The sequence below is a fragment of the Montipora foliosa genome, chromosome 2 (assembly GCF_036669935.1).
Source record: "Montipora foliosa isolate CH-2021 chromosome 2, ASM3666993v2, whole genome shotgun sequence".
Lineage (NCBI taxonomy): Eukaryota > Metazoa > Cnidaria > Anthozoa > Scleractinia > Acroporidae > Montipora > Montipora foliosa.
In genome coordinates, this window is record NC_090870.1 from 40,866,997 (window position 1) to 40,879,496 (window position 12,500).

At 37.6% G+C, this 12,500-nt stretch overlaps 2 protein-coding genes across 3 annotated transcripts in view; one reads left to right on the forward strand and one right to left on the reverse strand.

The window, feature by feature from the left end:
* LOC137993073 (high affinity copper uptake protein 1-like) overlaps positions 1-7,515 on the reverse strand; it is an 11,716-nt gene extending 4,201 nt beyond the window's left edge. Inside the window, exons 1-3 of the mRNA XM_068838728.1 lie at positions 7,308-7,515; positions 1,899-1,965; positions 297-480 (exon numbers count right to left, since the gene is read on the reverse strand). Coding sequence (XP_068694829.1) covers positions 297-480; positions 1,899-1,965; positions 7,308-7,394 — 338 coding nt within the window. The 5' untranslated portion in view covers positions 7,395-7,515. The remainder of the gene's footprint in view (positions 1-296; positions 481-1,898; positions 1,966-7,307) is intronic.
* A 3,268-nt stretch (positions 7,516-10,783) lies between these two features.
* LOC137993074 (protein SLC31A2-like) overlaps positions 10,784-12,500 on the forward strand; it is a 7,568-nt gene continuing 5,851 nt past the window's right edge. Inside the window, exon 1 of one of the 2 annotated variants that reach the window (XM_068838729.1) lies at positions 10,784-11,006. In XM_068838729.1, coding sequence (XP_068694830.1) covers positions 11,001-11,006 — 6 coding nt within the window. In that variant the 5' untranslated portion in view covers positions 10,784-11,000. The remainder of the gene's footprint in view (positions 11,007-12,500) is intronic. The other variant, XM_068838730.1, reaches the window with a different exon arrangement.

The window sequence follows — 12,500 nt, forward strand, 5'->3', positions numbered from 1 at the left end:
GGTATTAAACTATACAGACTCCCCTTGTCTGGGAGGGGGCTCTCACGGCTTTCAGCAATACACTCATTGTACATATACCGGTAAGTATTGGAAGCCCAGAATAAAATTAAAAGAATTATTACTGCGGTCAAGTACATGTAGCTTTGGTTTAAAATTTTAACTTCTAAGGAAAATCTTCAAGACCCTGTGCGACAAATGGATGGCATTCTACAACAAAGTACGCAACTTTAGAAAATCTACAGAACTGGCCATCACTATTTTTCCTTTTGAAAACCATTCATAAACAACTGACTAACCTTGGTATTTGGCCTCTTGACTCTGTAATAACAGTCTGACCTGGTCCAGTACCATATGTCTTCGTTTCTGACAAGTCCACACTGACCACATAGCTATATTTCCTCTTTAAAATTTCACGCAAAACTTTAAGACCTTCATACAATGCTGCTAGGATGAAGATTCCGATACAAGAACCAATCATGCCTACAAAAGAAAAACTCAGCTTTAATGTCATCAGCACATGTGTGGCAAACCAAGGTGTACTAGTATTATTGTGGTTGTAAAAAGAATACATGTACGATTAATCATATTCTTTTAGTTTCAGTACCATTAATGTCACTTGGTTAAAAGTTAGCTGTCTGACTGATGACTGGTTGGCACAGTTGGTTGAGTATTGGATTACGGTGTGGGAGATTTTGGGTTCAACTCCGGCCAGACCAACACTCAGGGTTTTTGAATAACTGAAGAGAAAGTGCTTCCTTTGTGATGCAATCTGCAAATGGTTAGACTTTCTAGTCTTCTTGGTTAAGGACAGTAAACCGTAGGCCCCAATCACAACACTTTTTGATTAAACATGTGGGACGTTAAAGTGCCCCTGTGATAAAAAAAAAATCACTTTTTTTTCCTTCGGATTTTGAAAGTGTGTTTGCTTAACACCTGACTGGCAAAATTTTGAGCTTTGATTTTTATCAAAAGGTTGTTTAGTTTGACTTAAGTTTTGGATTTCACGACCTCCCATTACTCCAATTACTCCTGTCCCAAACTGACCGACTGGACCTCAGAGGATTGGATCTAGGGAAAAAGTGACGTCATTTACTCACTTGCTTAAAATTTCAGTGTGTAAACGCAGCTTATCATACATGCAAAACACGAGTTTAAAAGTCTGAAAGCCTGAAACTCCCGTGCTGCATAGTAATTCAGCCACGTACAGCTGTACATATGCATTGCACTTGTACACTAGCGAGTCTTTGACATCATTTTCTCCTCAATCCAGCTCTTTCAAGATCTTAAATTTAGTAATAGCGGACAATTAAATGGGAAAATTCCAGTTAAAATAAACAGGTGTCTTTTTTAAATCAAGGCTTAACACTTTGGTCGCTTAGTGTTTAGTTAACATAGATTTGAAATCAAAAGAAAAATAAGAATTGATTTTTTGGTTACAGGGGCACACACTGTTTGAGAAGAGTAGGGCATGGATCCCAGTGTTGTTGTCAGGTCTCATTAATTTTCATTCATTCATGGGTTGGGTTAGATCATTAATAGACCGATATCAGCTGCCACAAGTACCTGTATTGAGCTGATGAATGATCTCACTCATAGATTGATTACTTGTACATGTAAAGTGCATTTGAATATAAATAAGTACAGTACATAGAAAATATGCTATATAAATTAATTACCATTACCATTATTGTTCGGCTGGGGATAACATACAGCAAGTGCAGCTATCGGCTCAAAATTTATCATGTACATGTATCAGGTTATTTTAAGTGCCATTTAAAACATGCACAAGCATTTTGGCTACACAGATGTCTCACTTTTATTAGAGGCAAAGATAAGTTGGTGTCCCAGTAAAAGTTATACTTTCAAAGTTACAAAAGTTAAAGATAACAATCTTTTACCTCCTACATCGTCCACTGACCACCCTTCAAATAAAATAACCGCTTTCTTACTAAAATGGAAATACATCTGAAAAGAAAAAGGCAAAAATGACAACATTTTTATGTGAAACAGGGTAAAGCTTGAGGCTCGTGGGCTGTTGTACATTTAAAACACTGTACAAGATAACAAAACTAATGGCAATGAAGGTAGTCAGAGATGAAGTTGAATAGACCATTTTACAGTTGTAGCTAAGTTACCTGGCCTAAGAATGGAAGAGAGGCTGCCGGTGACCCTGTTTTGATACAAACCTTCATGCTTTTGTAATGTTAATGTGGACTAATTCGCATTACAACAACACAATTTACATGATAAAAGCAGTGGGGGCTGTATCAATGAAAGGTCACCGGCAGCCTCGCAGCCATTCATAGGCTACATGTAGGTCGCTGTGCAAACAACTGTAAAATGGACTATTTGGGACCAGCGATGGAGCATCCCCATGCAATTTTGAAGCCCTAACAATCTTTGGGCCATAAAGCCTTTGCATTGCATTCATAGCATACACATGCAGACCTATGCCAGGAATGGAAGGCAGGGAATAATAATTACTGAAAATTATCCCAAATTCCATTCAAATGAATTTACTGTACTTTCATACTCTTCAAAGATATAATGCACAGTATGTAAGTATTAAGCTCTTTCAGTGTATGCACGAGTATTTTCCCTTAATGGCTTCTGATCATGAAGTTTCCTGAATTTATTTTCTGACGGCAAAACACATTCACAGTTGTCGTGTGGACCATAACTGCAGGTCTTCTCATGCTGCCGATTGAAACATGGTATTAATTTTAAAAAGCCAAAATTATTTTCCCACCTGTGTTCTCATTTTATCACACTCATCTTTTTCTTTAATTTTTGCACACAAATTGAGATAACTCACTTCACCACTGTAACCCTGGTTGTTCTTTATTATATCGTAATAGTAATTTAGCCAAAAAGAAACCCATTCAAAACAGATATGCCTAGAAATGCAAGTAATTAAATAAATGATTTTGATAAGCATCACATAATTGCTCTTCTCCCAGTCACTTGAATTGCATCTGGGAATACAGCCAATAAACATCACAAAGTGTCCTGTAAACTCCAGTCCTCTAGCAAAGATAAACAGCTGTATTATTTTACCCTCATCAAAGATAATTATGCTAACCCTTACACACACTGTTTTGCCAGAAATTAGTGGCAAATGTTTAGACTTACATTTACATTGTAAAGGACACTTCATGTTGGGTGACAAAATAGGGCATGGATCTAATCGTGTGCATTTCTGGACATAGAGCGGTTTTCAATTATTGAGTGTCGAAAGTAATTAGCAAATTGCTTTGGTTTTGCATTACTTCACTCAGTGATCTGTTCAAAGTTCTCGTGCCATTTTTTCAACCAATTAGAAGTGAAACCAAAACCAATTGTGGCTTGCGTGTGCACATTTTCCCGCACTTTGTGTCAGTTACTTACACCATGTAATTACTTTGGTTTTGGTTTTATGACACTCGATTGAAACTTGCTCTAAGAGATCAAAAGCATTAAATTTAAAACAGGTTTTTGGCCCATGAAATTGCAAATGGGAAAAGAAATTTTTAGCTGGTCTCCCTTCTTTTGCTCAGTCATTTCAGGTTCCACCCAGGGGCTCTGTTTGTACACCACAAGGCTATAGGGAAAAGATGTTTGGATCCAGTTTCCCACAGAACATGACAAGTGGATGTATCAAAATTAATTGGCATTTACAATGTGGGGTCAAATCTCAGAAAAAAAACATTATTTTAAAACAAAAATATAATCACCAGCAGACAACCTTAAGGGTGCGAGAGCGCGTGACGTCACATTATTTTGAGATAGCTGCAACGGCTGATTCAACTGGTCCAGGAAAATGTTCCATAAAAACTTCAAATCCCGATGTTTCTTTTCGAAAAGTCATTTTATGGACAGCCAGATAAATAAAGTTCACTCACCTACTATTTTCTGCGTTGTCCTGAGTGATTTGATGGGTTTTTGGGACATTTCGATTTCTTCTTCAGATCACACGCATCGTCACATACAATATAAATAGACAAGGCATGCAACTTCCAAGACTGCTCATGGCCGAGTGCCTCCAGAATTTAGCAGAATTTCTCCCACTTCCAAAGGTTGCTCGCCACCCAACCTTGGGCACGTAGAAAGTCAATAATTTTACTACCATCATGCCAAAAATCATCAAATTTACAAAGCTCTGCAACCTCAAAATCCTGCTTGATTTTCAAGCTTCACTCAGGTTTTTGTGATTGCCAGATGATGTGGACAAAAGTGATGCACCATTGAATTTGATCAAATCAAATTAACCAATCAAAAAGCGCAGATTTATAATTTTGTACCTCTTGGGGAAAATCTTCGCTTCTGTCATCAAATCACTAAGGACAAATTATGCAGAAATGGTAGTTGAGTGAACTTTATTTATGTGCTGTCCATAAAATGACTTTTCGAAAAACATCGTGATTTGAAGTTTTTATGGAACATCTTCCTCGATCAGTATCTCAAAATAACGCGATGTCACGCGCTCTCACACCCTTAGGGTTGTCTGCCTGTGATTCCGGTGTTATATTTTTGTTTTAAAATAATATTTTTTCCTGCCATAAAAACTTCAGGTAAGGTAACAGTAACAAAATGCTATTTTACCTGAATAAATTTACTGACTAAACTTCAGATACATTGTATCATTAACAGTTTTGCTAACAAAATTCTTTCTTTCTATGGGTTAAAATATGGGTCACATATATAAATGTGAAAATATTCATCACAACGTAATTTATTATGTGTTCACTGATCTAGTGAAACCAATTTTGGGATAATTTCATATCGCGAGTTTCTAATGATTTCAATGACTAAGGCCAAGGCTGCTGCCTAACAAAATTTTAAAGGGGCCCTCAGAGCTAAACGCTGAGAACTTAGGAGCCCAACATATGAAGTGAAAGGTATTGCTGTGAAAAATTAAGGCGCCCAGAGCTATTCTTTGGGAGCCCCAGGCTACCGGGCTCCTGTTAGGCAACAGCCTTGCTAAGGCACATTTAAGTATTAAATTTATGTACATTAATGTGAATAAATCCAAATAAACATACATGTACAGTGTGTTGGGAATACACTACAGTTACATGTACGGATGGACTTACTAGAATTTAGTTTGAAATGTTTCCAATATAACAAATAAACTATCACTCAATGGAAAAAGTGGAAGCAATTCAAATTGAATAAAGACATCATGGTGGTGAATTACAGATAATAAAATGAATTACCAGTATCAAGCTGCAAAGCGTACTTGCATCATGAAACACTGATAAGGCAACAGGCACATGAAGATTATGCAGCTGCCACTAGGGGCAATAATTAATTCTCACATATTATAATAAATTACCAGGAATCGTAGCATTTGTAATTTAATTGGATAGCCAAACAATTAATTTTAATGCCTCAACTTTTAACTGTGCCAAGAGAGTGAAGGAAGCCAAAGCTGGTCACAATAGCATGATGTACAGTACATATGTAATGTCCCCCCAAAAAACCTTTTCAATTGATTAAGGTACATGGTGTACAAAGCAGCTCATCGTTGACAGTTTTTCACTGCCATACTGTACTGCAGCTCACAGGTGCAGAAAAGGGGGTTATGTGGTACCTCTGAAAATACTAACTTTATAAGAAATAATGTGCTTATGGCAAAAACCCTTGTGTGATAATTTTACATTTTAAGTTTTAATTATTTACTAATTCAGCAAATAAAAAGTAAAAAGAACTCTTAAAATAAAAACAATGCTAACAATGCTAGCTTTTAAATATTTTTACAAATGTACATATTTTGAAGAAACCACTTTGAAAACCTGGAACATAGCCAGAACTGTCATGACATGTAGAGGCTAGGAAATTTCAAAAAAAAATTTTTAATGTAGTTGATATGTTTTTCTTACGTAATCCACACGTAGAAGATGAAACTTGTGGTGCTCTTGGATTAACACATTTCTTCCAATGCACTCAAAAGGTATATTGTATTACAATGTATGCTTACTGGAAGGCTTTTCACAGCCTTGAAAAGAAGAATGAAGAAATAACATTATAATGCAAAGACCTAATACATTTTAATCTTAAGGCATAATGTGAAGTCAAAACTGTTCAATTTGCACCAGTAATTATGCAAAATGTCACCCAATATTCAGTCTCCAAAATTATAATAATGTTCCTGCAATACCCATGCAAAACTAGATTTTTCAATTTTGGGTTTACATCACTCACAGATATGGGTTTCATATTAATTTGTTTCAAGTAGGGTCTTCTTTTATTTTCTTACCTGATATTTGTGAAACAAGTAACTTTTTTAGTAGGAGCAAGAACTGGAGCTTATGATGTTGCCATGGACACTTAACAGATTTGGCAATGTCATTCCACTCATTTTGGTGCCAATACTTGAATGGCATTCCTTAATTTTTCACACAGATATTAATTAATTTTGAAGTTTCCTTCTCTGTAAGATACATGTACTGTTTATGTGATAGGATCACCACGACAACTCAGATATCCCTGATACATTATTTCAAAAAGGAAAATGTCTTTCTTTGTCATCTTTCGAGGGCCTTTCAAAGGAGAATGCCAGTCTTTACTGGTGGGCACTTAAGTAAATACACTTAAAATGCAATTTGGTCTTCAAATTCTGAAATTAGCAATTAACATTCATGACATTCAAGACAATGTACCCTCCATAATTTGCATTTCAAAAACAAAGGATGTTTAACAAAGATTAATTTACGTCTTTATACAATTGAAATTGGCTCACGTCAAGTGCAATATCGTGTTAAGCTTACTTTAATTTGTTGCTGTGTAAAGTAAAATGGTCTAGAAACCCCTTTTAGAATTGTGTAATTTGGTGACAGTCACTACCTACATTTCGTTGTATCATTTTAGAGGATAGGGCTATTATCGTGGAGGTGTCGATTTCACGTCACACTAGCAACCACAGCTTGAACTGTGTGTGAACAGAAAACGGTTTCACACAATCACAACTTTAACCAGCTGGCCAAGTTCCCTTGAGGAAAATTTGCCAAGAACGACAATTCTACGAATAAATAAAACTCAAGTAAATGACGAGCATTTTAGGGGAATTTGAAATACTTTTTTTAACATGGAAAGAGAAAATATAGCACGTTTTAATGTCGTGTTCTAAAAAATTGTCGACTTCTCGAATTATTTACCACTCGTATTGCTGATATAACTAAAAAGAAAATTGAAGTAGGTTCGATATTTTTCTCGCATTTTCAACTTACATGTATAAATACTGTAGATCTTAGCATCAAGAAATTTATCCTCGTAACATTCGCGTTTTCCCTTATCTTTTGCTGAGCCGGAATTAAGACGTTACTTACCATCATCATATCGCCATGATGGTTCATAGTTGTGGGCCCTGTAAAGTTTGATGGAGTCGTCATTGGATGATGATGATGATGGTCCATTTTGCTATTTTTCACGGACAACAAAGTGAAACTTGCAAAGCTGTAAGATGGAATCCAATCCCGGCCGAATAAAACACTTCTGAACAGTCAGCTTCCTCAATCGCAATCTCGTCCCCAGAGTCCACTCGAGGCTATCACGTGCAGAAGCTTATTTTCGTTGCAAAATACACTGGTAGCGACGCGTGCGAAAATATTTGTTAAAAACTGAACTACGGATATCAGATTTCAAGCATTTTCATTGGTTTGCCGGACATAGACTATCAGTTCATATAAATGAAGAGGGTAGCTCTAAAGAAACTGTGGTGCTGCGTCGGTGGGGAAGTAGTGTACAAAAATTTGGTTTTATCAACGAAATTGATAATGTAAATTGACCACCGTACAGAGATTCTAAAAGCTGACGTTTGGAGCGTTAGCCCTTCGTCAGAGCGAATCGAGAACTTGTGGGTTATGTGTAGTTTTTGTAGTAGAGTGGGAGCTACGCTCTTGGTGGTAACATGGCAACGTGAAAAATAGGAATACATTAGCTAAATGAAAAGCGTTCGTTAATACCGTGAGGATTAAGGGTGACGATTTGGAAGATAAGTTTTTGTTCCAGATTCTTGCGGCTTTCCGTCGAACCTTGGTGTAGGGAAAGGCCGCAGATAGCCATGTGTTTTTTGGAGTGGTTAATTAAAATGACGAGCGACTGGCTTAGATGCATCCTTGTCATTCTTCTCAACATCGCGAAGGTGTTCGCGGAATTGGTCGCCTACTCATCTACATGTCTCGCCATGCAATGTATAATTTATTGCATAACCCACAGATTATGCAATAAATGACATTTGCGGAGGTACATGTGAAACGATCGGTGATCTTAAAAGATCGCTTAGATCTGTAGATCGCGATATTTTGCTAGTGCTAAGAGTGAAAGGAAAAGTTTTGCATCGTGAGTACGCACATTTGAAAGTGCCGGGTTGTTCGTTAGTTTTGAGCGCGCTTCGAACTAAAAAGTTGCCTACGTTTTTGTTGCGTTTGAATGAGATAACTGGAGGTTGCAAAAATATTCTACCAGTCTCGGGATCATTTTGGAGTTATTAAGAATGATACTTTTGACTGCCTAATTATGAGGATGGAAAGTGAGGGTGAATGGAATTCTGTCATTCTTATCTTTTTGTAACGTTTGTAGTGCTGACTGTCGATCAAATTGTTGGGTGCGATGATGGCCTGCTTGGACCACAAAGACAGGATAGGCACGTTTTTCGAAGAACTGTCACATCTCCTCTGATTTGCTGCAAAATTCAGAGTCATCACTACATAGACGTCGAAGTCTAAGAAACTGAGAATAAGGAATGGAGTTCTTGAGATGTGATGGATGTGACGATGAATACAACAAATAACTGTGAGAATCTGTAGGTTTGTAGTACACACTGGTACATAGCACGTTGCCACTAATAGAAACTTTGATATCTGGGAAAGCCAATGAAGTTTCCGAAGCTTCCCAGCCGGATGAAAAGAATTGACGGAGGTTACATTATAAATTGATCGAGTTCTTCTCTGCTGGATAAAATAGCGCCAATGCAGTCGTCGATGTAGCGGCCGTAGAATTCAGGACTAAAAAATTGGTGCTCAACATATCCTACAAAAAGATTGGCATAGCTAATTCAATCGATGCGGTGTTTTGCCGGTAGGACTGGGTGTCATGGAATGGCAGAAGTACCAAGAATTCTTTTTAGGCATGAACGAGGCAACTTGAAAAGCACGAGACTGGCCCTCATCAAATGGCTGAAGCGCGGCCGGGGGAAAAAGTAGTGAGAAGAAGATTTCAAGCCAGATACTAAAGAATAGCCCTGCTGTGTGCTGTTAACGGAGACTTTTGATTTCTGAACAAGTTTTTTTCATAGAAAATTCGCGACAAAGTAGTGCTTTCTTCCCTCTTATTTTTGTAGCAAAATCCGGCATTTCTTCAGTTGTTCTTGTCAAAAAAGCGGTATAATGTAAATAAGAGAATACTAAGATTTACATTTACAGATTACGAAAGACAATAGCCGCATTCAAAACTTCTTCATATTAATAGATAAAACTCTGTTTTTGAAGGATTTTCTTGCTACTGCATATGAAAAACAACCAAGTTTTCTCTCCGGTCTTCGTCTCATGATGTTCGCGGAAATTACATTCTGTCCCTCAATAAAGCTAGAACAACCAGTTATGGTCTTAATTTTCTTTCTACTTCAGTATCAGCTAAGTTATGGAATGCGCTACCTGATTTTATCTGTACTGACTGAGTTAAGAGGTTGTAAAATGACAATCCAGGCCGCATTTTGTATAGCTTCCTTTTATAAAAATGTCTGTTTCTTTAAATATTTCATATATAGTAATTTATCCCTATGGGCTATGTATTTTAGATGTAAATGTAATGTCTGGAAGATATTAGTTCTTGTAATTACTCTGTAATTCGAGATTAAAGAAAATTTACACTTGTGTGTGTCTGTTACCTTTAGCAGGGCGCGTGCGCTACTCAAGTGCTTACTATAAGAGATAAATTGAGTTTTGCCTTGAATATATAAGCGATCGAAATCTTGCCTGAAATGGTAATGACAGGGGCGGTCTGGATGTGTCAGTAGGCGTGGGATTTGTCTCATTTGTTTTAGGGGCGGACATATTTCTCCCTCGATGCCGTACAGGTAGCTAGGCGAGGTCGGTGGCAAAATCTGAACCCCATTGCCTAAACTCGCTGGACTCGAACCTGGGATTGTTTGATTAATTAATAATCCTTTCATTTAACCACTAGACTACCAACAACAAAAAAGCAAGGTGACACACGCTAACACCAACCCGGTGTGGCCAACACATCACGCATGCACATAACCATTTTACCCGGTCAATTAGCAGCATCAGACTACCGCATCGCTAACTTACAGAACACTTTTTTAAAAACATATCAATATATTTTTTCTTCCGAATGCCGCGTGTATTATCACCGGCTAAGAAACAAGTTTAAAAAGGAGAAACTGTCGGTTACCATATTCTCTACCTCTGAAATGACGATTATCGACAATTCAAAATTTCCCTGGATTGACTGTTATCTTCAATGCAGATGAAATGAAAAAAGTAAAAGTTGGATTCCCTGGACGGGATTTGAACCCGGAACACCCAAAGTGAAGGAAATGCTTTTATCCACTTATCAACTAAAGATCAACTGCCTGACAATTGCACCGATTATTTATCAAATCTAATAAGTAGATATAAAACTATCGCTGAATAGTGGTTAAGTCTAGTAAATGATTTTAAAATGATTAGCTTTCTTGTCCCCACAACCACCCGCTGAGCACGAAACCAGTTGGCCCTTCTTTTTCTCGTGCGAAGGCCCCGCCGGCTAAGAGAAACGATGGGGTCTGGGAACGAGAATATTTACGGAAGTTCCTTTGGCTATCAATGCAAAACAAATATTTTTGTAATTCCCCAAAATTGGCCTTCTTTCAATCCCATGACTAGAAGAAAAGAAACGAAAACTCGTGACCTCTTACGTGAGCGCTTCACTAAGAACACCACGATACCTCCTTTTACCTGCTGACAACTGAAGCTTTTTGCAGAAAGGAAGACGGAAAAATCGAGCAACAGCTATCTATTATGGAGGTAAGCTTATATATGTCTAAATGGGATGCAGACCGGTGGGAGCGATTATAGAATTCAGGGCCATTACAAGGCAATCCATGTGCAAATTATTGGAAGCTTTTTAGGAACGAAACACATACCGGTAACAATAAGCACTATTGTTATTCAATGATATGGACAAAAGCGGCCCTGCATTCAATAATCTAGCCGACCGGTGCAGCGCTGACGTAGTGGTGGGAACACTCGCTTCCCACCAGTGTGACCCGGATTTAATTTCCAAACTCGACGTCATATGTGGGTTGAGTTTGTTGGTTCTCTACTGTGCTTCGAGATCTTTTTCTCGGGGTACTCCGGTTTTCCCCTCTCCTCAAAAACCGACATTTGATTAGATTTTCCTTCATTTGTTGATTTCAGTTTACATTACGTGTCCCCAATTACTACTCCAGTGCTGGAAGGCTAGACACCTTTGTATAAACAAGTAAAGTGTCTATATACGTTCTAGCAGAAGTCTGACTTTTCACACAAATTTCAGCTGTTACTAATCACTAATCCATTGAAGTTATTTAACTTGAACCCTTGTCTGGATTCCATTTATTATATGATTAAGCTCGAGAGAAACCATTTTTGGTTTGATGTTAGTGCGTTATTGAGTAATCGAATATTAGTTGAAATCAGTAGAATAATGGTGGTGGACAAAACACTGACCCCCAGTCCGTGGACTATCTCGATGGACTACCCAAATGGACTACTCTAAAAATACCGGCAGGTACAAAATGCAGGTCACAGGTCACAGGTCATAGTTTTACCTATACAGGAAGTATCCTAAACATTCATAAAAGCTAACCTTAGGCCTAAAAACTTTTCTTTAGGCCTAATTAGGCCTAAAATTAGCGTTTATGAATGTTTAGGATACTTTTCTTTAGGCCTAATTAGGCCTAAAAAGGCCTAATTAAGACTAATAAGGCCTAAGGTTAGCTTTTATGAATGTTTAGGATACTTTCTGTTTAGGTTAAATAATGACCTGTGACCTGTGCCCTGTGCCCTGTGACCTGTGACCTGTGACCTGTGACCTGCGTTTTGTACCTGCCGCTAAAAATACTATTTCGAATGAGTACTGTTGATTTATGTGTAAGCAGCATCTCAAATAGTCCTTACTTAAGCCTCAACACCCATTTTAAACAGCATTGTTCAACAGTATTTAAGTCTAAGCACCCATTTTAAAAAGGTTAGCTTTCGATTATTGTTGTGATGGCTGATTACTTCATGTACGGTAAGTGAAGTAAAACCATGGCCGTATGGATGAAAATTATCAAGGTATGTGCAATGTAAGTTTTATTATTATACATTGTAGTCACCATCTGTCTTCTCATTGGCTAAAAGCCTACAGTTGATTCTGCGAAACAGCGCAACCTACAGATTATTCACTAAATAGGTGCAATGCATCAGTGATTTCCAAGAGCAATGTGTTTGAAAATACACTGTGATCACTGTGATAATGCGTTAGTAGTTATTTTC